The 27,218-nt window shown below is 47.8% G+C and overlaps 1 protein-coding gene across 5 annotated transcripts in view; it reads left to right on the top strand.

Moving 5' to 3' along the window:
* LOC126526230 (uncharacterized) overlaps positions 1 to 27,218 on the top strand; it is a 233,582-nt gene that overhangs the window by 10,482 nt on the left and 195,882 nt on the right. For all 5 annotated transcript variants that reach the window (XM_050174148.3, XM_055068109.2, XM_055068110.2 and 2 more), the window contains 3 exons: positions 14,906 to 15,058; positions 20,941 to 21,052; positions 25,564 to 25,681. In XM_050174148.3, coding sequence (XP_050030105.2) covers positions 14,906 to 15,058; positions 20,941 to 21,052; positions 25,564 to 25,681 — 383 coding nt within the window. The remainder of the gene's footprint in view (positions 1 to 14,905; positions 15,059 to 20,940; positions 21,053 to 25,563; positions 25,682 to 27,218) is intronic.

Genomic DNA, 27,218 nt, shown 5'->3' with positions numbered 1-27,218 from the left:
ACAGCTTGAACCTCTCCGCCAGCACATCAACAATCAGACGTCCACTGCACGAGGCTGGCCTGCCGCCGTTGCGGCTGCCAGCGATACCGCGCAGCGCAAGTTTGCCGATGGAAAGAACGAATGTGGCGCGCAAGCTGCAAACCGCGCGGGCGGATCTACCTGGCGATGACGGTGCAAACTGCACAACGCGCACCGCTGTTCGCGCCGACAGCGCTTGTGGTTTCGGCGATCTCTGCGACAAGACTCGCCGTAAACTGCAATATTCTAGCTTAATTTTTATTTTTCATTTTCTCCCTTTCAAATGTAAGAACCACAACAGAAGCGACATTATCTCACTAGAGGGGGATCGCGCAGTGCGGCCAAACCGGATGCGCGCGCCTGTCAATGGTGACGACTGGACGGCGCGCACTATATCTTCACTTATGCTTGGGCCGCGCGCTCCGCTGTTAAACTTTCATTTGACGCCGATAGTACAGCTTTCAAATACTTGTGCACTTTAGTCGCCCATTTATTTTCGTCGATGTTCTCGAGTCTTCCTTCAAAACTAGTCTTGCTCTGAGCTTCTCTGACTTCAAAAGAGGCCCAATCCATGTCACGCTGCACTGGCCCATTCGGGGTTTTAGTGTGGGCTCCGAAGGCCAACCGGCCTACCGACTGTTGCCTAACTTCCACCCCCGTAATATGTCCGTGTTTAGGCTCAGGAAGGCATTGCCAACGTTCGCCCTGGCACCATTGCTTCATTACAGATTCCACGCACCACCTCGCAATTACTGTGGCGTCAAAGTGCTCTGTATCAAAAATAGTCGAGATTAACATTCAAAACAGCATTATATACACGGACTCGCTGAGTGCAATAACAGCACTGAAAGCCAGAAACGTAAGGGAACCTTTAATAGGAAATATAATTCATAACATAATAACCGCTCAAACACAAGGACACGAAATTAAGCTCTGTTGGATACCAAGCCATCACGGAATTAGAGGCAACGAGAGAGCTGACGCGTGCGCCGCTCAAGCCTGCCATAAGGAGGTCAGTACTGTAAATATACCCTATACAGATTGCATGAAGTTAGTGAAAAACAAGCTGAAAGAAAAATGGCAGTGTACATGGAATAGCGAAGAAAATAACAAACTACATTTAGTAAAACCTATTCTAGGAGAATGGCGATCATGCAGGCATCAGGAGCGTTTTATAGAAGTAATTTTATGCCGCCTGCGCATCGGACACACACACACCTAACACATAACTTTCTACTGACAAAACAAGAGAAACTCTTATGTGAGAAATATGGAGATGAACTCACTGTAAATCACATTTTATTCTCGTGCACACAACTCGAACGGCTAAGGAAAAAATATTTTACTGTATTTTACAACGAGTGCATTCCCTTCCATCCCAGTCTACTTTTAGGAGATAACCCACTTGTAGGAACTTCATCTCTTTTTAGTTTTTTGAAAGACGCAGCGATCCTAAACGAAATATAATATATCACAGAACTACTAATTCTAAAAATTATTACCCAGTTTTTTCACGCATCTTATGATGCACCTCACCCATTTTCTCAGTCCTGAGAAGAAGGCTGAGGTCTTCATTTGGTCTGTTGGGCTCCTCAGAGTCCTTGTCCGGACAAGGACTTTCGCTGAGGATACCCGATTTTTGAAATAAATTATACCATGTGTTTGGCGCATGATAGCCTCAGTTGCTTATGCGCCATAAAACCCAATACAATACAATACAATGCTCTGTATAATTATTGCTCCACTCGTGGTGATCTTGATGAGTGCTTGAGTGTAAGTCGCTGATCTATACCCCGATGTATTTATATTGATTAAATAGGGGCATGACTTGCTGCTGAGTTGACACCTCGTAATTACTCGTCTCTTCATTTAAGATCATATATATCACATAGTGCGTAAGCAGTGACGCCATTTATGGGCAAACAGCATGCGAGTGCTCCGTATTCAAGGCCAGGCGTTCGGCTGCCGGATCTGGTGGTTATTTTCGTACTACCGCGGTCTATTTGGTATGACGTTGCGTTTTCGATGTGGGAAACTGTTCTGTGAGGCATACTGCAGTGGTTTGAGTCGGCATGGCTGCAGTTTTTCCTGGCGTTGAGGCCGACAAATCAAACAACGCGATACGTGAGCGCGTCTTAATTGAGCCTCTAGTGAGATCAAAGTTGTGTACTTTAGAAATATTATTTGGCGAATGCGACCTTACTGCTGCATTCTCACTGTAATTCTAAAGTTCCACTTTAGCAGCAATGAGTTGTTACGAAACATATGGCAGTTCTAACGGCATAGGTACCATTCTGGTTGGGAAAAATTATGTGTCCTTTCACTCTGTGAATAAGGATGACCAGAGAAGCTGTGTATGTGGGCCCCTAATGGCGAACTGCACCACCACTGCGGGTCCCGCATTGCACCATTTTCGCGATCGGCCCCCGTATGTGGACAGCTTGAAGCCTGCTTCCCCACCGCTGCAGGGTGGCGCGCGTCCTGTCCTTAGCAAGTCAAGTGCAACTGTTGATAATGTCGCTAGCGCTATGGTCGCTTGTCCAAGCACACAGGCCCTTTCCCAGCCCTTCCCGCGACGAACAAGCGGGCGAGATAACACTCTACAGTTCGTCCCCTACCCCTTCTTGTCCCTCTCTCCACTTGCCTCCCCGAAGGGCGCGTTACATGTCCCTGAGCCCACAGGGGTACGTGCGATTGAGCCTGAGCCCTTTCTGAGATGTCACTAGGATCGGCCCACATAACCATCTGTTTTTGTCAACATCGCTGACATATTTTTTCCCCACATCCTAGCCGTAGACAGTTTCGCTGTAGTAGGGTTTGTTGTTTATGCTGACAAGCTTCCAAGCTGTTACCTGTGCGCGACCACCTCGTATGTTGGACGAGGTATGCGCCCACGAATAAGATAGTTTTGCTTAGTAATGACTACGTACCGTGCAGTGTACATCACACTTGTCGATTGGGCGAGGGTCCGCCTGAGGACTGCGCGAGGCTGCAAATTAGCGGTAGACGCTGGGTTGAAGATTCATTTTATATAGCTCATGGTACAAGCATGTGTAGCGCGCGACGGAAGGCGGCTGGCTTGCTCCCCGTTTTCTCCTTTGCGTACACAAGACTGAGCCAACATCGTCGGCTCACCCATTCCCTCCCCCCCTACACTTTCCCTCGCACATACACCATGTGGCGCGATGTCACGATGTTATCACCCTTGGACTTTATCTGAAACATGAGGGTGACAGCGACGGCACGAATGCGTCTGGATTGTCCATATAATTGCTATCGCAATAATATAATAAGAATATCTGGCAACTGAAGCGTCCTGTGGCCCATTACTTTCCGCAAAAGAAGTATCAAAATCGAACTTTCAACATGCGACAATTCGCTGCGCCGCAACAATGTGTTTTTTACTTGAGGGGCGTGGCCACCGAAATCAACGAATGCATAGTATGTTGGCCACAATCGAATGCCTACTTTGTGCACCTAATGTGGCTTTCTTAGGAATATCGAAGAAAACGTGAGACGCTTCGTCCACCGAGAGCCCATACATATACTTCGTATCCTACACCGGCGAGACAAGACTTTCCGGAGAGGTTGCGCTCAAGCGAGCGCGGTGCAATCCGTCGAGTCCCCACAGTGATGGCGGCGAGCGGCCACTGTTTCCTTTTCTACTCTGCTAGCCAGAAAGCGTCCAAAACTCTGGAAGGTGAAAATTCACTCGGCCAGAGAAAACCGAACGCGCACCAAAGTGCGCCGCGCAGTGGTCGGGTCAACACCAGAAAAACGCATGCGCTCTGGCTGGCTCTGGCAGCCCGCGGATAGGGTAGCGAGAAAAAAAAAGTAGAAGAGGCTCAATGTGTCCTCGTAAATAAAAGTCAAAGTAGAAAAAATTAATACGAACGTAGTTACCTTGGCTGGCTTTAGTGACTTGACATGGATGCTTTTGCGCAGGTGAAAAAAAGATTTTTTGTACGTGACATGGCGGCACAAATGAACCACCACAATGCGTCGTCTCATGGGACCTCGCTGCGTGCTTTGTCAACTTGTCTGATAGTGGGCTGATTTGGCTTGTCTCGTTGCATGTTCCGATGTAACATTTTAGAAAATTCAATGAACCTTTGGTGCCAAATGCTTATAACAACATTAAACCCACAACGTTCCGCAATTGAAAATCTAAAGCCCAACTTTGGGAAAATGTCATTGCACCTTTCACATCAAAAGTTTATGAGAACTTTATACCCATGAAGTTTCAGAAGTGACAACGATGTGCTCCGTAGATACCGCGGCCTCTGCGATATGCCGCTACGAGCCCGCTCGCCATCAAAACGCCCTTGAAATTTTGTGCTCGGATGGGAATCTTGCATTATGTGACTCCAGGTGCACAGGCTGTTAAGAACGGCCAGATGCAGTGCAAGTTTTGCCAACCAGTTGCGACTGTGGAAGCAACATCTCGGGGCATCGCCGCCAACCTCTAGCCACAGCGTGACTAAATCGACTTTGTGTCGGGGAACAAGACGCGCACCCCCCACTCTCCGTCGCTTCAGCTAGGATGCGTTCGATGAAGCAGGCTTTTTGCTGAAACCGGCGCCAACCTCTAGCCTCATCGCCGTTGTGACGGAATGAGTTCGGCGGGCCAACTATTGTTACCAAACTCCCCAACGCGGACCTGAGGTGCTACGGGTGCGCGAGTTGCCGCGGGAACGCCGTTTTTCGCTCCTTCCCACGCCCCGACCAAGACGCAAGACAACGCGCCACCCGGTTTCGGACCGTAAACACGTGTGTGTATGCGTGTGTGCGTGTGTGTGTGTAAACCGTGCCGCGGAGAGGCGGCTACTTTGCGATGACTAAACGAACGTTCGCATCACCTTGTATCGGGGGAGGATGGAGTGTTTAACAACTGCGGTTGTGCGGATGCTCGACACACTTCTCTTGAGCAGTCATGTTGGACTGAGACTCTCTCTCAAAGAGTCATGTTAGACTGATGTACTTTCTCAAACAGTCATGTTAGACTGATATAGATACTGTAAATAAACCGATATTCCTCGTTCTCGATGAGAAGCAGTGCTTCCCTTCATCAACGTCCTCAGCGTGGATAAGTTGGACGACGGCATTGGCCAGCTACCTTCGGATTCATGCCGGTTTCCAATCTTGACAACGAATCCTGAGCGATGGGATTGGGCCCCGAATCCTGACAACTGGCTGACAGCGGTGAGATGGAGTTTGCGACGTGGTGCTGTATCTGCGGTGAGTGCTTGGTTCTTGCTTTGACTCTCTAGGCTTCATTTTGTGGTTGTTCTGTTTAGAACAGTAGGGAAGCTGGATTGTTGATTGTTAGCTAGGTTGTGTTTTCCTAGCTAGATTTAGAGAGCAGAATCAAGGCAGTAAAGGAGCAGTCATGGAGTTAAGGACACTGCTGAGAGACGAATTGTTGATTGTTGGTGAGGAACTGGGCCTAGATGTACGCAAGAAAATGCTAAAATCGGAGTTATTGGAGCTAATTTCCAATCAGGCCAACGAGGAAGAAATTGAAATGGGATTGGAACTTCTCAAAGAGAGAGAAACGGGAAAGAGAAAGAGGAGAACGGGACAGAGAACAACGGGACAGAGAACAACGGGAAAGAGAGAGAGAGGAACGCGATAAAGATCGCGATCGAGTTTAGAAAAATGCAACTGGAACTTGAAAGCAAACGTTTGGACTTGTCTGAAGGAAGTGAAGGCGCTCTGGGACGATCAAGTGAGGCAGAATCGTACCGCATGGACAGGCTTTTAAAGCCATTTCAGGTCAGGACCGACATAGGCTTGTTCCTAAGCAATTTGGAAAGGACTTGCGAGAAGATGAACTTCGGCCCGAGTACATGCCACAGCGGTTGCTGTCTATGTTGCCGTGTGAGGCGGCGGAAGTAATTGCCAGACTGAGTGCACAGGATGCATATGATTATGCAAAAGTTAAGGCTAGTCTCTTGAAGAAATACCGCCTTTCAGCCGAAGCGTTTCGGCAAAGGTTTAGGAGCACAGGCAAGAAAGATAGCGAGGGATATCCGGAGTTTGCATATAGCTTAAAGGCCAACCTAGTCGAGTGGCTTATAAGCGCGGAAGCGTACGACAGCAGAGACATCATTGAATGCATGTGTCTAGAGCAGTTTTACAAAACCATCCCCGAAGCTGTGAAACTGTGGGTGCAAGACAGAGGGAATGTAAACACTGTGGAAAGGGCGGCTGAATTAGCCGTAACCGTAGAAACCGTAACCGTAACCCGTAGAAAGTTGAACGCCGAGGACGGAAACTTGGACGGTCGAAGTGGATCGCGGAAACCATTTCCGTTCAAAAGGGGTTCGCACACTAGACGATCGGAGCCTGTAGACATGGCGGAAAAGCCCGCAGAAAAGAGCGAGGATAAACTTAACGGAGAAACCACACAAAAAGAACAGAAAAGAAAATTCGAATCTTTTAGACCAATTCGCTGTTACAAATGCCACAAACTGGGACATATAGCTGTAAACTGCGTGAAGCCTAGCGTTGTTTTCTCCTACGTGGAGGAAAAAGACGAGAATATGGAAGTTTTAAGTCCATATCTTCACGACCTGCAAGTTAATGGCAAACCATGCCGAGTGCTAAGAGACAGTGCCGCCACGATGGACATCGTCCATCCGTCTTACGTGACGGTAGATGACTTCACCGGAGAAGTAGCATGGATAAAACAGGTTGTAGAAGAAAACAGCGTGTGGCTGCCCATGGCCAAAGTCAAAATCAGTGGACCATTCGGGGAGCTAGAGACTGAGGCTGCAGTTTCCAAATTTTTGTCACTGCAGTACGCTTACATCTTTTCGAATCGTTCGAATCAGTTACTGCGTGACAAATGGCTCAAACTGGGAGAGGGCATAGTACAGGCATTGACCCGAGGCCAAGTCCGTAAGATCGCGTCGCTTTCGGCTGGAAATGCACAAGCTCCTCCAGCGGAAGCAGAAAAGGGGATAACTTCAATACCCGAATCCGAGCTAGAACCGAGGGACAAAGGAACAGTTGAGGAGAGCCTGCCAGCTGACTAGCTCAATGAGGGCGTAGCACTAGAGTGTCAAAGTTCTAGCCTGCAGGAAGAGCAAGCTGACGCACTCACAAGCGAGACAGGGTCGTTATTATCACCAGCCTCAAAGAACTTTGATCAGCTCCTACGTAGGGATAGAGAGTCAATGGCAGCCGAGCAAATGTACGATGAGAGCTTAGCTAAATTACATGACACAGCTAAAGAAAGCCTTGCTAGGCGCAACGTGACGATACATGAGAGGGTAGGATTGTTGTATCGGCACTACAGAGATCGAAAGGGTAGGATTTTAGTTCAGTTAGTCGTACCTACTAAGTACAGGGAGGACCTTTTGAGTCTCTGTCATGGAAATGGGTGGTCCGTCCACCTAGGCATAAACAAATCAAAGGAAAGATTGCTTATTGAATACTACTGGCCTGGCTGTTTCAAAGACGTAGAAAACTTTGTACGATCATGCGACGCCTGCCAGCGTTCTGGTAAACCAGGAGAGACATGGAAAGCTCCACTGAAGGTAGTGCCCTTAATAACAGAGCCTTTCAGACTACTTATAATAGACACGGTAGGGCCTCTTCCAAAAACAAAATCGGGCTACAGGTACTTGTTTACCATGCTGTGTCCGGCTACCAAGTTTCCAGAAGCAATCCCTTTGAAAGAGCTCAGCTGCACCGAAGTAGTAGACGCGCTTTTGACAGTGTTTGCACGAGTTGGGTTTCCAGTCGAAATTCAGGCAGATCAAGGGTCAGTATTCACGAGCGCACTGACTTCCACATTCTTGCAGAAGTGCGGGGTTAAGTTATTACACACTTCTGTCTATCACCCTCAGTCAAACAATGTATACAGGTGGCATTCGGGGCTTAGGCGAGTTTTGCGTGCGCTCTGTTACGAGCACAAGGAGGACTGGGGGAACTGTCTGCCGGCAACTTTGTTTGCTTTGCGAACGGTTCCACATGAAGCGACAGGGTTCTCGCCAGCACAACTAGTGTATGGGAGGACACTCCGTTCTCCACTGAGAATGTTAAGAGAGATGTGGGAGGAAAGAGGGGAGAGTCCAAGAGTGGTTGAATACGTGCTAAATTTGTTGGAACGGCTAAGCGCCACCGAAGAACTAGTCGGAAAGAACATGGGAGTAGCCCAAAAGAACGCCAAATTCTATTACGACAAGAATGCGAGGCTTCGTACGTTTAACGCCGGAGACCAGGTAATGATCCTCAAACGTTCAAGAAAGAACAAGCTTGAAGTTCACTGGGACGGGCCCGTTAAAGTATTGCACAAACTTCCAGGTACTAACTATGCTCTGAAAATGCCCGGTCGCAGGAATGAAGTGAAGATATATCACTGTAATTTGATGAAGCCGTATGTAGAGCGGAGCGGAGTCGTTAACTGTACCATCAAAGAGCAGGATGACACTAGTACCAAGTTTAAGGAGTATAGGGCGACCTCCAACTCTGAAATCGGCCTAGAAGAAGTAGTATGAAATCGGCCTAGAAGAAGTAGTGCAGCACTCGGTAAGCTCGCAGGCTCTAAGACCCGAGCAGCTAGATGAGCTAAAAGAGGTGTTAGGGGAATATCTCGACAGATTCAGCGATCGGCCGGGTAGAACCGAACTAATAACGCATGAAATTGAGCTGACATCAACCGAACCAGTAAGATCAAGGCCTTACAGGGTGTCTCCAAGACAGAGAGAGGTTATGGAGGCAGAGATACAGCGCATGCTAGAGTTGGGAGTCACTGAGCCCGCTGAGAGTGACTACACGTCACCGCTAGTACTGGTAGAAACCCCTAACAAGGACCCTCGTCCGTGTGTTGACTACAGGAAGTTAAATGCCATCACTAAGGATCAGCTGTACCCGATACCCAACATTGAGGAAGGAATTGAAAGAGTAAGCGCTGCTAAATACATTTCAACTATAGACCTCGTGCGGGGGTACTGGCAAGTTCCCCTTTCAGAAAGTGCCAGCCGCTATGCCGCATTCATCTCACCTGTAGGCACTTTTCGCCCTCTCGCACTCAGCTTCCGGCTGAAAAACGCGCCGTTTAGTTAATGGATATTGTCCTAAATTACTTGCAGGAGTTCGCCTTGCCCTATCTTGATGATGTAGCAATTGTTTCAGACAGCTGGGAACAGCACGTATCGCACCTCAAACAGGTGTTCTCATGGTAGAGGGAAGCCGACTTAACGATGAAAGCGGAAAAGTGTAGGTTTCGTTGTTCACAGCTTACTTATCTGGGTCATGTTGTCGGCCAAGGCATGAGATGGCCGGCCGAGCTGAAAATAGCTACGATTGGAGAATTTTCTCAGCCGCGCACGAAAACAGACCTTCGTTCATTTTTGGGACTTGTGGAGTACTATCAACGGTACATTCCGAATTACTCGCAAATGGCAAGTCCAGTAACGGACGCCCTCCGAAAGGGAGCACCGAGTAATGTACACTGGGATAAGGACAAAGAGAACGCTTTCCAAAGTTTGAAAGCGCTGTTTCTCGTCCTGTGCTTCGCGCGCCAGACTACACAAAGGAATCCACAGTTCAATGCGACGCAAGCGACAGAGGTATGGGCGTGGTACCTAGTCAGGTCGGCGAGCATAACGAGGAGCATCCTATCCTCTATGCCAGTCGTAAACTAAATGTAAGAGAGGAAGCCTACAGCGCTTCAGAGAAGGAATGCGCTTGTTTAGTTTGGGCCGCCCAGAAGTTGTCGTGTTACTTGTATGGAGCGAAGTTCATCTTCGGAGACCGACCACTGTCCTCTGACGTGGCTCAATCAAATGTCACACAAAAATGGCCGCTTGCTCCGATGGAGCCTCACTCTCCAAGAGTACAACTTCTGCGTTAGATATAAGAAGGGAAAGTCGCATAGCAATGCGGATGAACTGAGCAGGCTAATTTGAATTCTGCGTTTGAGAGTCCCGCCTAAATTTTAGGGTTACTAGTGTTAATGTTTTTTAAGCCAAGAAGATCTCCTCTCATTTAGCAGGATTCCCTCCCTTATTGCTGAATTTGTCAGCACGAAATTGCTTCAGAAATTGGCATAGCGAAATGCAGCATTTTGTTTTGTTTCTGCACCAATGTTTTTTTTTTTTTTTGAAGCCTAGCGTGTCTAAAGGTAGAGCCAAGGTACGTCATCTCGGCGCAGAGCCGTGTTGTGGGGTTCATTTTGTAGTTGCCTGTCCTTGTTGGAAGTTTTGGGGCGGTGACATCAATACGCAAGTGGTCGCTGCGAGCCAAGGCAGCAATCACCCCCGGCCACCAGCCGTTCTCTTCCTGCCCAGCGGTTGTCAGCGCTAGACAGTCGAGATTTTCCGGGCCTCGGAGGCGCTGTTAAGAACGGCCAGCTGCAGTGCAAGTTTTGCCAACCAGTTGCGACTGTGGAAGCAACATCTCGGGAGCATCGCCGCCAACCTCTAGCCACAGCGTGACTAAATCGACTAAATCGGGGAACAATACGCGCCTCCTCCACTCTCCGTCGCTTCAGCTAGGATGCGTTCGATGAAGCAGGCTTTTTGCTGAAACCGCCGCCAACCACTAGCCTCATGCCGTTGTGACGGAACGAGTTCGGCGGGCCAACTATTGTTACCAAACTCCCCAACGCGGACCTGGTGTGCTACGGGTGCGCGAGTTGCCGCGGGAACGCCGTTTTTCGTTCCTTCCCACGCCCCCACGAAGACGCAAGACAACGTGCCACGCGGAACGGCTCCGAGTTCTATGAAGCTCGTGTGGTGTCGGTTTCGGACCGTAAACACGTGTGTGTATGCGTGTGTGCGTGTGTGTGTGTAAACCGTGCCGCGGAGAGGCGGCTACTTTGCGATGACTAAACGAACGTTCGCATCACCTTGTATCGGGGGAGGATGGAGTGTTTAACAACTGCGGTTGTGCGGATGCTCGACACACTTCTCTTAAGTAGTCATGTTGGACTGAGACTCTCTCTCAAGCAGTCATGTTAGACTGATGTACTTTCTCAAACAGTCATGTTAGACTGATATAGATACTGTAAATAAACCGATATTCCTCGTTCTCGATGAGAAGCAGTGCTTCCCTTCATCAACGTCCTCAGCGTGGATAAGTTGGACGACGGCATTGGCCAGCTACCTTCGGATTCATGCCGGTTTCCAATCTTGACAACGAATCCTGAGCGATGGGATTGGGCCCCGAATCCTGTCAAGGCGTTGCCGCGACATCCAGCCCGAGTTGGCAATCTTTGCGGTGAAATGTATTTTCGAGCGTGAAAAAGACATTCTAGACAAAATCCAGAATGATTCCCGGCTCCGGGGGTTGCTTTGGTCGGCGGTGCATGGACAGCACGAAAAAATATCAGGCGGGGGCTGAAGCCCTATAAGCTCCCCCCCCCCCCTTTGCTACGCCCCTGGTGGTCTTCTAGTACAAAGATATATTGTGTGTACTCGCGTAATAATCGCACTCTCATAATGCTCCAAGCTCCACATTACCCGCTTTCTTTTTCGAGTAATCGTCGTGCCCTCACAAATTACTGCAGTGATTTCCATAAGCCTTTTGCGGTGCCTCGCAGCCAATCGAGCAGTTGTCGGCCATTTCTTTTTGCGAAGCCGTTCCGCCATTGCATGCACAACCATTCACATGAGCTCGAAAGTCCCGGAATTTGGCAGAAAAAGGAAATGAAACGGTGAGGAAGGATGGACGCTCTTATGGTGGAACACAAGATTTGTGAACGACATTGCTGTCTGCAATGAATGGGGGGGCAACACCTGCGTACGTCTCGCTCTCGAATAAATTAATGGTAGTAGTATGAGCTCGGGCTTTGTTAAAAAATTTTCGGTCGCCATTGACATTGTAAGATCAACGTATAATTGCATTCCTATAAAAAATGGCCTCGACGTCCATACACACATTTCCGCTAAGATTGAGTCACGGAGACAATCCGAGGCGTGACGTAATGGTGGTAAGTAAAAATCTTGATTGGGTACAAGATAACGATCTGGGGCGCGATCGGAGATCTTTGTTCAGAAAACGCGTTCGACTAGTCGCTTCTACTTCACAAAGTGGGCTGTATGAAATTTTTTTTACAACGGGTGAGAGAGAAGCCAGTCTGCAAACGGTGAGCTCCCTGGAAGTTGACATGCATGAGTTGTCGTCTGCTTGGGTACAATATACAAAACTCAATGTTTCTTGAATATAATAAAAAATATTTATAATCAGAAATGTATTTGTTTCTTCTCACGGCCTAAAGAATTCTAAAATAGTAGTACGTATGACTGCTACAATTCATTATTATTAGTTTTTTCGTGGTCGCATTTAGTCGCTTCGTGGTATCGCGCACAGCGAAAAAGAAAAGACGGGAGCAGGGGCACGCTTTCAAGAAGCAACTTGTCATCGCGCAGTAATGTCCGACTGGGCCCCTAGTTCTCGGCGCATGATGGGGAACTTTTCAACGCTCTATTCGTTTCTAGAAACGAAAGCGACGCCGGAATTCGCTCTCTGCTATCGCTTAAAGCTACTTTCGGACCTGCAAACGCTGTCCTTCCATTCGAGTAACGCTAACTCAACAACAGAGGCGCCCATTGCAAGCACCATCATCTTAACTGGACTATGCAATGGATGCGAACGTGCGATTCCGTAGCTGCAGCCGCCGTTTGGATCCGATCGAATCCACCAAAGTGTCTACCAACCGGGAAAACCGGGAGAACCGAGAATTCTCAGGGATTTTGAATAGTCTGGAAATACTCAGGGAAAACTCGGGGAATTTGTGCTTCAATAAGGAAAAACGAGCAGTAATTTTGTTGAAAGGGAACGAAACTCGCGGTTATGCTGGCTCGAGTGATAAAGGAATCGTAAGGAATCCTCTTTGACGCCGAGCCGTCCACTGGAGGAGTTGCCAGTCTACAGTCAACGACAGGCTTTCTTGACGCCGGATAATTCGGACGGCTTCGCGGCACCGCAGCGTACCCCATGGAGTCAATGTACAAGAACGTCTGAAATTTCAGACGTGAGATCCTTTCGCCGTCCGACTTTCCGGAATTTTTGCCGTCCCCGCACGTCCGAAACTGCATTAATCAAAGCCATCACCACCGCCGCCATTTTTATTACCTTGCCGCCTCGAACCGGCGATCTCGCACGCAGATCCGCTGACCGCGGCAACGCTAGGCCTAACTGCTTCGAAGTTCGCTATTTTCTTGCCGTCCTGTGCCGTGTTTTCCAATGGAAGAATTCGCTGCTGTCAGCAACGGGTAGAAGCGACTCCGCCTTTGTGCTCATCGCGAATGGCTGCGAAGCTCGGAAAGCACGGCGCGTTGCATACTGCCGGTTCCCGATAGTCAGACTCGTCTTCCTACACCATTGCTATGCGGTGAAGCGCACGCAAAAGTGTTGCGGCAAAGCGCAACAGGCGTGGGAAGGGCAATTGTCAAGGGACACAGTATGTATTCCTTAATTACAGACGCGCCCACCTGCCATCTCCTGTTACAGTACGGGCTCCGATGTGCCAAATGTACTGGAAGGCCTTCAGAGCTTTTTCTATTGTGCCTGTGGAGATTAGAGCCCTGGCTAGTAAGAGACATGATTCATTTCTTTCGAATTGCCGCATTTTCCGGACGTTTTCGCGACCCCTAGGAAGTCCGAAAAACTGTACGGTAACTGAGAAACTGACCAAGGGGATGCTTGAAGTGGTCCGTGTGGCGAACGCGTGGATGGAGGAGGATGAGAACAGAAACGACCTACACATTGAGGAATGAACGGGAAATGAAGAGTCCCGCCGCTTCTTTGAAGGAGCTTGAGCTCAAAAAAGTGTTGGCTGACGCAGAGATGCAGGTGTCCCTCATACCAGCCAAAATAAACTCTTTAAAGCAGTGAAACGCAACACTGATTGGTTGTACGTGGGCTGTAAGTATGTCAGGGCAGTTGAGGTTGACTTACCAACTGTTGAGAGTGGATCTCACTTGTGAGAAAGCTCAGGCATCAGAGCAATGGGCTCACACTCGAAAATAGTCGCTTCTGTATGCATTTCCTGCTTATTCGTACCTAAATGTTCAACTCGATTTGCAATGCGTTTTACCATTTTTCTTCGAAGATATTTTATTCACTGTGCATGTTACTAACCCCCCCTTTCTGTTTCCTTGTTGAATAAAATAAGCACTAATTATTATATTGTTCAAACTGGATTAAGTTGTTTTCTTTAAAATTTTTAGCGTGATTATTAGATAATGGTAGCATCGGGCGACATGGTGTCAGTCCGCCTTCACATAAAAGGAAGTTCAATGTCACTCAGGGAACTTTGCAAGGCACTGAGGGAAAACCTGGAAAACTCGGAGAATTTGGAAATGTCAGCTTTGTAGAGACCCTGCCACCAGACGTGCAATGCGGAGAAGGTCTCTAAGCGAGCGCCCTTGGTCGCTCCAACGGAACACGTCTCTTCGCGTTGTGGTCTCAGCAGACGACGTGCTTGGTTTCGAAATGATGAACAGGAGCATGTCGTCGGTTTGACCTCAGCAAAAGCGTGGCTGAGCCTCGCGGCTGACGACGTTCGCGCAACCTAGGTCAATCGGATGATAGGAAAGTGAACGGGCGTTCCGAACAGTGGTCTCCAATCTCACTCCTGTTAATCAGGAACCGATTAGGAACATAAGTGGTGAGGGCGCAACTATCACAAGTGATTACGAATAGAATAGATAAACGTTGAAGAACATCTGCAAGCGGCAAAATTCGAATGCGCAACGAAAAACACGTCCTTTCCGGCGAGCAAAGGAAAGCGTTGACCTCGAGACTACAGCTATTTTTTGGGAGCTTGGCAATGTCTGTTACAATAGCTGCAATTAACGCTCTCACTCGGTTAGGTAACAGGGTAAAAATCTTTTCGCACAACATGGCGCCTCGTTTTATACTGGCACAGGGTCGCCAAGATGGAGCTCAAGAAACGCGAGGCGCACGCCGCCTTCCCGTGCTTCGAGAGGACCGGCTGGAACGTTCCAGTGGCGCTCACGCTGCAGATTCCCAAGGGGCACTTAGCCGTCGCGAATGCGGCCTTGGACGGACAGCCCGAAGTGTGAGTACTGCGAGCACTCATTTCCAGCGACAGAATGCCCTTCGCCCATGACATTCACTTGCCACTGATAAGCTCGAAGATTTGGGTCACATACCATTAGATAGCAAACAGGGGCAGTCGATATTACAGTCGACTTTAATAGAAATAAAATGGAGCTCGGAAGGCCACGCAATGCGTAGGGCAGATAACCGATGGTCCATTCGAGTTACAGAATGGCGACCCGGCGAAGGGAACTGCAGTTGAAGACTGCGGATAATTAGGCGGTATGATGAAATTAACAAATTTGGAGGTGCCACTTAGAATCAGGTAGCGCCAGACATCGCTAATTGAATATTGCTGGGAAAGGCCTTTGTTTTGTAGTAGAAAAAAACAAAGGATGACGAAGACCCTGTAGGCTCTAATCGTGAAGACAATAGCATGGCGCACCTACTGTGCACCGTTGCAACTGCTTGTTTTATTCATGAGCGAGGCTGCGCAAAGTTGCTAAGATTGCTTGCACGAAAAAAAACACCAAAACTCAAAACTGAATTTTTTGCAGAGGCTAACTAATTAACTTTGTTTTCGTCCAACTACTTCCGGGCACACATTGAAATATAGAAATCCCATCCGGTGATTTACAAAGCCTGACGCATTCGCAGCCCAATTTATACACGACACCAGGGGTGCTGTGGCACAAAGCTTTTCCATCTGTTTAGCTGCATTTTCCTGGCATTTAATTTACGTAACTGCCGATGCAAGCATCGATCGTCGCGTACCAGCGTTGTTTGAACAGGCCAATGCAACATTCTCTTCGTTTAAAGGATGGGACTTTTGTTTGCTTTCGAAGCGAATAACCCGAACAAGATTTGACTAATAATCCTGGAAACTAGATTGCACAAATGGTATTAAAAAGTTTGAAATACCGTTACGTTACAGCCACCCAGTTTCGATATATACGTTACCAATGTAAGCGCTGAACCGCTTTATTTTTATCCTGCACTGCAGTGGAGCAGTGGCACATGATGCTGAAATTATCGCGAGGCATATGTCAAAACTTATCTCTGTTGCCAAAGTCGCTTCAAGTGAATTAATTGCCTCTGAGAGCTCAATGCCTTCAACTGTGCTATCTGCTCCAAGAACAAGAATTGTCGTTAAAGCCCATTATGACAGCCAAGTCATAGTTTCGTAAATTAACAAATACTGCACTTCTCTTTTTGAAAACTTAATAGAAGCAACTACAAAGTGAACAGACAGGTATAATTCAATAAATCAGCATCAAACCGAAAATATACACAGAAGCATGAATAGACATTTTTTTAGAAAAGACTACACTCCGCCTTCGCCGCGGGACGGCCCGGTATTGCACTACCTTCGGGATCGGGCCACGTATGGAGTGTGCTCAACGCCTGCGTCACCTCCACCGCGGTTCGCGCGCGGCATTGCACCATCTTCCCGATCGGGCCACGTGCGGGGAGCGCTTAACGCCTGCTTGACCTCCGCTGTGGGTCGGCCTGGGATTGCACTGTCTTTTTTATTTATAGGGTTTAACGTTCCAAAACCACTTTCTGATTATGAGGCACGCCGTAGTGGAGGACTCCGCAAATTTCGACCACCTGGGGTTCTTTAACGTGCACCTAAATCTAAGTGCACGGGTCTTTTCGCCCCCGTCGAAATGCGGCCGCCGCGGCCGGGATCCGATCCCGCGGCCTCGTGCTCAGCAGCCCAACACGATAGCCACTGAGCAACCACGGCGGGCATTGCACTGTCTTCGGATCGGCGCACGTATAGGGAGTGCTCAACGCTTGCTTCAACTCCACTGCGGCTCGGCCCGCGGCATTGCGCCATCTTCGGCATTGGGCCACCTGTGGGGAGTGCTCAACGCCTGCTTCGCTTCCGCCACGGGTCGGCCTGGCATTGCACTAATCTTCGGATCGGCACACGTATGGGGAGTGCTCAACGCCTGCTTGACCTCCGCTGCGGGTCGATCCGGTATGAAACTATATTGTGGATCGGTCCACGTATGAAAAATTGCCGTTCTACGCATCATTTGTTCCCTGAGACGATCTGCCAGATCCTGGCCATATACAGCTTTACTGTAAAATTCTGGAAGAATCGAAGTGGTGCTTGAGCGGCCCAACGTTCGAAGGGCGAGAACGTCGCATTTGAGAAACAGTCACCTATCGGTGTGTTTTAGCACATGAATCGAATATTTTTCTATATGAAATATAATCCAGTCGGTTAATGAGACCACATGTGGGTCCATGCCTCAAGGATTGGAGCTTCAAATGGCGAATGCGATGACGAGAGTAAGAATTTGCGGTCATATCGGTGCTAACTGAATTAAAAGGTCAATTTTTCGCACTCATTCAAGGTTGTCACTATGGAATGCGTGGAAACGGGATCGTAGAAAAGATCGAGGCATATCCCAGTACAGATCGTATAAGAGTTGTGTTTGCTATGTTCTCTATGCGCATTCCAACCGATAGCGACGATATGTTTGTGCGACATTACATCAACTGTAAATGTAGTCCGTTGCGTTGGCTCGCTATGTTGTAGATGTAGTTACTATGTATATTAGAAAGGCGCACTGTTGTTAGTAAACCTGATGGCTGCAGTTTTTCGCATTGCCATATTGTATTTAGCATTTCACTCACAGAAGTATGAAAGTGTTGGACAGCTAGTCGTATTGATTATTAGCACTAACGAGATACAAAACGTTGTCATCGGGACAAGAGCGGGTTTTAACAGCTATGGTGGTGTTGTAAACACATAAGAAAAGTGACACAGAGATCCAAACTCCCAGGATACCTGTCACTTTCGCATGAATAATTTTACCCAGTGAAGTTGCGAAGTTTGACTTTATGCGCAAATAGTAAGTGATCTAACCTAGTAGGTCAGCGCCGTGAGCGAAAGTGCCAAATTAGGTTTTTTTATTTCGTGCTTTACATCTATTATTGAGAGCTTTTGTCATTGCATATGCCGTACGTTTCTGTTCTTCCTGTAGAGCAATGCGATGATTATTCTGTGCAAAGGATGTGGTCATGTTTTCCTGTTGAACAAAGGATTCATTTCGCCCTCTCGAGCCGAGTGTATTAACTGTTCCTCTCGAGCAGTGCGCTTGTCTGTTCCTGTCAAGAAGAGTGATGAGCTGTTCGTGTCGGAGAGACTAAACGTATTTGATATGAAAATGGTAGGGAGGTTTTGAGAACGCACTGTCATAAAGGTGCCCACATTTTCTCAGCTCACGCCTGATCATTTTAGCACAGAATCGGCACTTTCGCACATGTGCATCGATCAACGTGATATTTTAGTGTGGCAGTAATTGGTGGAAAGTGTACGCTTAATACGTTCAGTGTGCTGTCCCACTGCCTCCTTAACTAGATTCCCGCCGCGTCGCTCGCTTTCCCCTTGTAGCGGCGGTTCCCTTAGTTCCGCGTAAATTCCGTGAGGCGGCACTCGCAGCCTTTTCAACTTCCGGCGACGGCCGGACGCTTCCGCCTGCTCGTTGATAGCACCGATATGCGCATGCGCCTGGAAGCGAGCGTTCTCACGGGCCTCAGAGACGGTGACAGATGCCATGGTAATACCAGAGGCCGCAGCACGTGATCTAGGTTGCAGGCGTTCGCCATGAGCAGCGCTTGTTGCCTTTTCGCGGAGACGAGAAAAGGGAGAGGGCGCGGAACCGAGTTTACCGGACCACGCGGCAGGCATCTAAGTATCTAAGTATCTAAGTATAGAAACTATCTATAAGTAAGTATTTATAAGTATAGTAAAGGAGGCATTGGCTTACCCGACAACTATAGAATGGCGGCATTCGGGTTCTCCAGTAAGACTAAGTATTATTGCGGAACGTACCATAAATAAAATTCTTTACGCGATATTGCAGAGCAAGTTCTTGGAAAAAATAAATGACATTAACAAGAAGGCTTCAAACCGCAACGCATCGAACTACGACGAATAGACGAACGATATATACTACCCACGCGACAGTATCGCAGTAGTAGTACTTGCGCGGGGTGATTGTCTCTCGTGATGACAAGTTGGTGGCTTTCCTGCTAAATAAAAAATTCTTGGAGGCGTCACGCATTTTTCATTGGCCGGAATGTTTTTGGCTTTTTGTGGTATGGGGTCAGGGGGGGGGGGGGGGTTGGTGAATCAGAAGGGAATAGAACATTTATTTAAACATTCTCATAACCATATGGTTCTTGAGATGCTGCGAACTTGCTCCACGCATTCATTAACGAGGAACTGTGCAGCTCATTCAGATGTTCGCAAGTCCTCATATTGTCAGCAACCTCACTCGTTGCTATTCATGCTAGCACGCGTGAAGCAAATTCAAATCACGCAAAAATACACGAAAAAATTGGACCACAGTAGCACTTTCAATAAAGGAAAATACGTGCAGCAAAAAAAATTACAGTGGAACTGACCTCACCATGAATGTCGACGGTAATAACGTTAGCACTGGATCAATCCAGTGACACAGCGTATTGCCAGCGTCGAAAGGAAGTAGGTATGAGGCGTGTACTGCAGCAGGATTCCTTTTTCGCGCTTCCCTATGAAAACTGCGGCGTCTGGCGCCGCCACCTCAAAGCCTGCTCACTGCCTCAGAAAGGCATGACGCCTTAGAAACGCGTCACGTAGCAAGAAGGCTCCTCAATTGCGCTTCTTTCTAGAAATGCTGCGCCATGTAGTGGCACTGCTGCGAAGTCCGCGCGTGACCTCCGATACGCGAAGCGGGGCGCGCTGGTTCCTCAATTTCCGCATACTCAGTGGCACATACTAGTAATTCATGTCGGCGAGTGGTTGATTGGAGAACGGCGCATACCTAGTACATTCATGGCGCAGCTCGCTGAGGCGGTGTCGGAAAAGGCCTTTATTGAAAAGCGCGTAGCCAGTGCATCTGTGCAGAAGCCTCCTAAAGGGGCGGGCTGCTGTTCTTGAGGAAATCGTGTGACGTGTGTTCGATTGGCATATTCCCAGTGACACATACCCAATTACCGTGCTCAGCGAAGAGAAGCGCACACCTACTTGCACATACCCAGCGACTCATGTTGACATTAAAAGAGGTTCACTGGAGGCAGGCGCACACCGAGCGGTACATAGCGAGCACTCCAAGTCGGCCTGAAAGTCTTTGTTCGAACAGCGGGGCCTACCCGCTCCTACGGGGAAGTCTGTTGGTGTCAGAGAGGTTCGGTCATGGAAGAGCGGCCCTTATGTGCACGTTGGCACAAACTCTAGACCCAGGTTAGTCCGATGGTTCGATTAGCAGAGCAGCTCGACGCGGCACCCATTCGACCATCGACTACCCAGAGGCGGGAAAGTGGTTAGCTAGAGACATACATAGAAACATGCATAGATAGATATATAAATAGATACAGACAGACAGACACACATGCCGACAGACAGATAGATAGCCCCCAGAAAGTGCGTGAATTATCCAAGGAATGCTAAACGCATTAAAGAGTTCAAAGACCAGACATTATGAATAACACTCTATCCGTCGAACACGCAACACTATGTATGTAGAGCACAAATAGCATGGTGACCACCGCAATGGGAGAGGGGGCCAGGTAAGTGTATAGGTAAACCCTGGATCACCATCCAAGTAGGCGCCTTTCCACAAATCTGGTGGCGACGGCTACGTCCTCGAATGTGAGTCCGAAATGCGTAGTTGAAGTTATGGAACAAGTTACTCCAGTAAACTGCCTATATAACGCCTCTTCTCAGGTTCAATGCGCGCAGAGGTGGTGGGCTGCGCATACATCCAAAGCTCTTCTAAAAGCACCACTGCCCAGTCGAAGGCAACGTGCTCACTGTTTGTGTTTACGCTTCGCTTCTTTCGATCTTGTTTCTTTGGCACCGAAGAGTTCGCAGAAAACGTATCTGTTTTTACTTTGCAGGACTGGTAGCATGATTACCATCAAGTTCAAAGATACGTTGGCCATGCCTCTGGACATGCTTGCCTGGGTGGTATTCCCAGCATCTCTGAAGCGGACGAATGTCCTTCCAGGCGTAAGTACGGAATCGGGATAGTTCTTGTTGCGGTTGTTAGATTTTTGTGCATGTCTCAAATATGGCGGGGTACCGTCTTGAACTTGGTAATAGTGCAAGGGTCAAAGTGAATGCTAGTGACAGCTTGACATCTCGGCTAGTGAGTTTGATTGCAAGCGATCCACATTTTTTTTGCCTACCAACGGCATTCGAGTTGATGTGTCTTGGAAGTGCGTGCTCCAATTTTGCTATACAGTGAGACCGTGTGAGCTTGGAATATTTCTCCAGTGTGTAGGAAGCACACACATCCACTGTACTGCACAGTTTCTTGTCTCGAAGTAGCGCCATATTATTTTTTGTCTTTAGGAATATTGTAGTGACTTTACTAAGGTTCATTAACTTTTATCATGTTTTCGTATTGCTCAATGCCAAAGAAACTTCAGTCACTAGTGGGGTCAGTATGATAGAAAGATGTCTAGCCAACGAAAGTTTAGTTTCACTTAAAGGTAACTGTATGGCTGTATTGCTGTTGCAATGAGAGCGCTAAGCTGTTTGCTGTAAGTTACGCGAAATATTATATTGTCGCTAGAAAGATGCATATTCTGTATATTAGTGGGACTGTTCAAGAAATACTGGGATACGAGCTTATGTGAATGCGCAACATTTCATTTTTGACTGCTCGGTTCTTCATTCGCGCAATAATATCGTGTTCTTTAACGCTTTTGTGATTCGGTAGAGCATAAGCGTTCGACTTGATACTATGCTTTGTGGCCAAGCAAGCTCTCATACAAAAGCTCTAGAGATTTTCACGCCAGATTGCTACACACCCTCACATGGTGTCCTACCCACTTTACTTGTTTTGTGCTTTTGTTTCGTTTTATGGCCCTCCTAAGCTAAAGCTTTATTGTTCCGCTAATTTCGTAATATAGCGTACCTCGGCAGGATGTAAATTCTGGTTAATTTACCTGATACGGACGCGCCATCCACGTACATGAAGCCGTATCTTGCTTATGGTTCTTTTCGTGTCTTCGATTCCAGTAGCTTTTTCGACAGTTAGACTTATTGTTCATCTTATCGTCAGCAGCCTTTCTCCTCTGCTTATCTTGTATTATAATCTGTGCGTCAACTGCAAATAAACAAAAAAGGGCCCATTCCAATCCAACTCAGCTCGCTTGCGTATGTTTTCCAGAGCGCTGTGTGTTAGCCACAATATATTAATGCCAATCAAATGACCCGGCCTTCATTTATCAATAATATGCTGCTTCCCACCAGATAAATGGCTCACTTATTATGGTCGTGTATTCATTATTTATAACATTGTAGGGTCCGTTGTCACTCTTGAACTACAGCTTATGGCATTGATACACACTAATATGCCTCACACCTACGTTCAATTAATGAGGACCTTAACCGAGAAGAGTAAGGTAAGTAAGAAGACAAAGGTAATGTTCAACAGCCTGGAAAGGAAGCAATAATTCATGATCGCTGGACTACCCTAGGTCTATGCACTAGTACACATATCTAGATAAATTATTTGCAAGGGATCCTGATCAAGAGAAATAAATTACAGAAGAATAAAAATCAATTGGAGTACATACGGCCGGCGTTACCAAATCCTGACAGGAAGTTTAACCCGGTCGTTTAAAAAGGAAATGTAGAATAATTGCTTTCTACCGCTGCTAACTTATGGGGAAGAAACTTGAAGGTTACCAAAGAAGCTCGAGAACAAGTATGGACTCCACAAATAGCAATGTAAGGAAACTGTAGAAGCACAACGTGCGAGTCAGAGCAGTGCGGATAAGATAAATCGGTTCATTAATAGCCGAGATAGAAATATTTCAGTGCCGTGAACCATTGATTTGAGGAACCAGATACCACTGTCAAGAAAGATCAGAGCTAGATGGTACGGCGTCATTTTTCTTAAGGCAGGTCAAGCGCGAAAAGACACGGACGGCGAAAAGAAAACAGAGCTTTGCTTCGAACTGGTTGGACAAGCGCACAAAAACACGGATGGCGAGAAGGCAGAACGCTGCTTCCACCCACTGCCTATTTAGTGGAGGTCAGTGCTTCCAACTGGTTAGAAGTACGGCTCTTTGCCTTTGTGCGCTTGACCTACATTGAAGGGCCCTTCACCAGGTCCTATAGCAAATTTTGGTTATACGCTGGAAGTGGTTACGTGTCCTTTAGGGAGCGTTCTGCCGCAAAAAGTTTTCAAATCAAATTAATAGACGAGATAGCAATATTTCAGTGCCGCGAACCCATGATTTTAGCAGGCGGGCTCCACTGCTTAGCGAGGCTCCCTCTCCACTCGCCCCGTCTAGCCTTCGCAAGCGAAATTCCTTCCCTGAGTTCTCCTATGCCGGAGCTCGAGGATCGCGTGAAACATGTGTAACGGGCCCCACCTTCACTTTCTCTCCTCGCTTTTTTTTTCTTTCTTTTTTTGCCGGCGCTACGCATTTGCGCTGACCGCGTCGCGCGCGAGCTGTTGTCTCGTTCGCGCAGCGCACGATTTGGCGAGCAGTGCACAAGGAAACATGACTAGCGGTATAATTCAGTGCTACACGAGTACTGAGGCTGAACAAGCGGATCGCAGAGCGTGATCACCCGCTGGAGCACGGTAGAAAATGTCAGTTTCGGTACCTATGCACGTGACGGCACGACCGTAGGAACGAGCAGACGAAGCGGAAGTACATCTCTCTTGCTTTGGCGCTAAGTAAAACGAAAAACACAAACGTTCCGTTTTGGTCTTTTATTATTTTTCTTAGTTTCAATTCGTCAATTCAACGAACACATCGCACAGATAACATATGTTGTCTTGAATAATCCGCGAGGTCACGTGTCTCCACGAGCGACGTCACACTGCGGACTCAGCCATTACCTTCTAGACAAGTTAGGAGGTAATGCTCAAGTACGATAGGCGCAGGGATGCGGCTACGTCATCCTCTGGTTTGGTGCGCGGCGCCCGCGAGGAAAAGGAAAACCGGCGTTCGGTTTGAAATTTCTGATCTTTCCGAGGCGCGTAGCGATATAACACTTTGCAGACACGATCGTTATCGCGCAATGTATGCTCTGCGCTTGTCAGCTCAATATGGCGAGAACGGGTGAGGGGCTCTTTAAGGAAGATTTCTCCACTCGCCCCGTGAAGCCTCCGCAAGCCAATTTCCTTCCCTGCGTTCTCCCATACCGCAGCTCGAGAAACGCGTGTCGCATACGTCACGGGCCCTGCGTACATTTCTTTTTCTCCTCGCTTTGTTTTTTGCGGCTCGGCGTCGCGTGCGAGCTGTTGGGATTGTCTCGTTTCGCGCAGCGCACGATTTTCTGCGCTGTGTAAGAGGACGCCTTGCTGGCGGTATCAACCAGTGCTACACGAATACCGAGGCAGACACGAGCGGATCACAGAGCATGGTCGCGCGCTGCAACTCGGCAGGAAATGACAATTTCGTTGTCTGCGCGTGCGACGGCGCGACGTGTGCACAAGCAGACGAAACGGAAGTACATTTCTCTCGCTTCGATGCGAAGTAAAACAAAACAAAAAGAAAGCACCGCAGACATTCGGTTTGTGTGTTGATTTATATAAACTTTAAATCGTCTACAGTGGCAGCGGATGACACACATAAAACATGTTTCCTTGAATAATTCTCGAAATCACGTGCCGCTATGAGCGTCATCACAGCGTGTACCTAGACACGCTTGTGCTATATGCGCCGACTCTGCGGCTGGGAGCGCGGCGGCCGCGAGGAGAAGAAGGGCAAACGGCGGTCGGTTCAAAAATTCAGCTCTTCCCGCGGCGCGTGGCGATGCAATACTTAGCAGACACGATCGTTAGCGCGCATTGCATGCACGGACCTTACCAGCTCAAGTTGGCCAGACCTGGAGAGGGGCCCCTTAACAGAAACAAATGCAGCGAGTCAGGCCGTGTGATAACCGCTCGACATAAATTTGCAGAATGGGTGCCGAGGGAAGCGAAGCGCACTCGAAGACGGGTGAATATTAGTTCGGGTGATGAAATTAGGCAAGTTGCAGGTGCAAGTCGGAATCAGGTAGCGCAAGACAGAGGTAATTTCGAATTCCTGGGAGAGGGGTTCGTCCTGCAATGAAAATAAAGACAGGCTGATGATGACAATGACGATGATAATGACCTACCTTCAATTCGCTACTGTACTTCTTGACGATCATCCTGTTCTAAACGTCCTGTAGGATATCTGCAATCTCCTCGTTGGTCAAAACGTTTTGTATGCGACTATTGCTAATGTCTTCAAGAGCTGCTCTTACAGCTTGGTTCGAGACAATTATTAACTATAGCAGCGCTAGGGGCTATGGTTATCTGTTATACCGAACACTGATTTTGCAAGTGTTCAAAAGGCAAATAGATACCCAGCATTGCGCGTGTCTTCAAATGAGAACTGCTTGAGACACACACACTTAAGGTTTTACACTGGGTAATTAGAAAATTGTTTTCACTTAATTTACAATATTTTTGCGTCGCATCACTATTTACCAACACGTCATCCAAGCTTTTTTTCTGTTTGCAGAAGATAGCCATCTACGCACAAAATAAAAATGCGGCCCTGACGGCGTCCGCCAAGAATGCCTTCGAGTTTCTCCCCAAATACTTCCAGGACCCCGCGAAAGAACTGATCACAAAGATTGGTGCGTATTGAAACTATTTTGCCGGAGCTTCCTAGGTTAGGCTATGCTAGAATTGCTGTTACGGTAAAGTGTTTACTTGTACAGTGTGCATTACTGGGCAATGTCTAGTGTACATTGTGTACGGAACAGTAATTGCTTAGAAACGAAAGGGATGAGGCATTGAGTATCTGCGTTGGCGTTGGCGGAACATAAGACGAATACCTGAGTTGTACGCTAAATATTTTGTGAGCAAGCGGCACTAAAAGTGGGAGAAAAACGTAAGAAAACAAGACGCCGCACTGCTTAATAAAATTTTTATTACAGGTGACGTGATTTATAACCCGTCAGTTATCGTGGAAAATAAATTATGCAGATATAAACTATGTACACATAAAGCTCTTAAAACAAGGAACGGAATTTATCTCACGATGGCTGTCTAAAGTAATGCGTTTAGCATCGGATCAACATAGCGACCGAACGTATGCCACCGTCGAAACGAGCTATGCGTGAGGCACGTGCTGCATCGGGATTCCTCTTTCGCGACGACACCTAGCGCTGCCGCCGCGAGTCCTGCCTTCGAAATGCATGGCGCGCCGGTACGTGCGAGCGGTAAGAATCGCGTCATGCGGCAACCAATCTGCTATCTTGCACTTCGATGGGTGGATGGGTGGATGTTATGAGCGTCCCCTTTGGAACGGGGCGGTGGGTTGCGCCACTAAGCTCTCGCTATTATACTGCCTAATGTTCTACCTAGGTTAAACAATAAGAAAGAGAAAAAAACACTATCAACTACCCCACCCAAATTTTCTGATCCCCTATTTCGAACTGTGCTTTTGTACGTCTCGGTTTTTTGTCGTTTCCCTACTTTTCTTCCACCAATCCTCCAATCGCCTCTTACTAATGCCTATTGCGCACATGTTTACTTTTCCACTGCTCTTGCTGAACCCAAGTGCTTCAAGGAATTCAGGGGTGCCTAAATCGACCGCTGGGTAGACGTGTTCACATTCTAATAAAATATGCTCCGTCGTTTCCCTAGCTTTACCGCAGCAAGCACATGCTTCTTCTTCCTTCTTATATCTCGCTTTATGGGTGCGTGTTCTAAGGCATCCCGATCTCGCTTCGAAAAGTAATGAGCTTCTCATCGAGTTATCATCAATTGTTTCTTTCCTGATTTCGTTTTTTCCTCTTAAGTAGGTACTCATGGCAGGTTCCTTTTTCATTGCCGCCACCCATGAGATTATTGGAGCCTCTCTGGCTTTCCGCTTGACCTACAGGCCACATACTTGCTGGTAAGCTTCGTAGTTCTTTTCCTCCACTGTGAATCAGTGTTTTTTCTGTACAGATACCTCAACACTCTCCCAGCCCATTCACCTTTTTCCATATTCCTCAGCCGTTCTTCATACTCAATTTCGCTGCGAGCTTCCCTCACTTCAAAACTAGTCCAGCCCATATCACCCTGCACAGCTTCATTTGCAGTCTTTCCGTGAGCGCCCAAAGCGAGACGACCCACTGACCTTTGGTTACCGTCGAGTCCTGATTGTACCCCTGATTTAAAGCA

Source organism: Dermacentor andersoni, chromosome 8, assembly GCF_023375885.2.
Source record: "Dermacentor andersoni chromosome 8, qqDerAnde1_hic_scaffold, whole genome shotgun sequence".
NCBI classification, from domain to species: domain Eukaryota; kingdom Metazoa; phylum Arthropoda; class Arachnida; order Ixodida; family Ixodidae; genus Dermacentor; species Dermacentor andersoni.
This window is presented reverse-complemented; position numbering and strand designations above follow the sequence as displayed.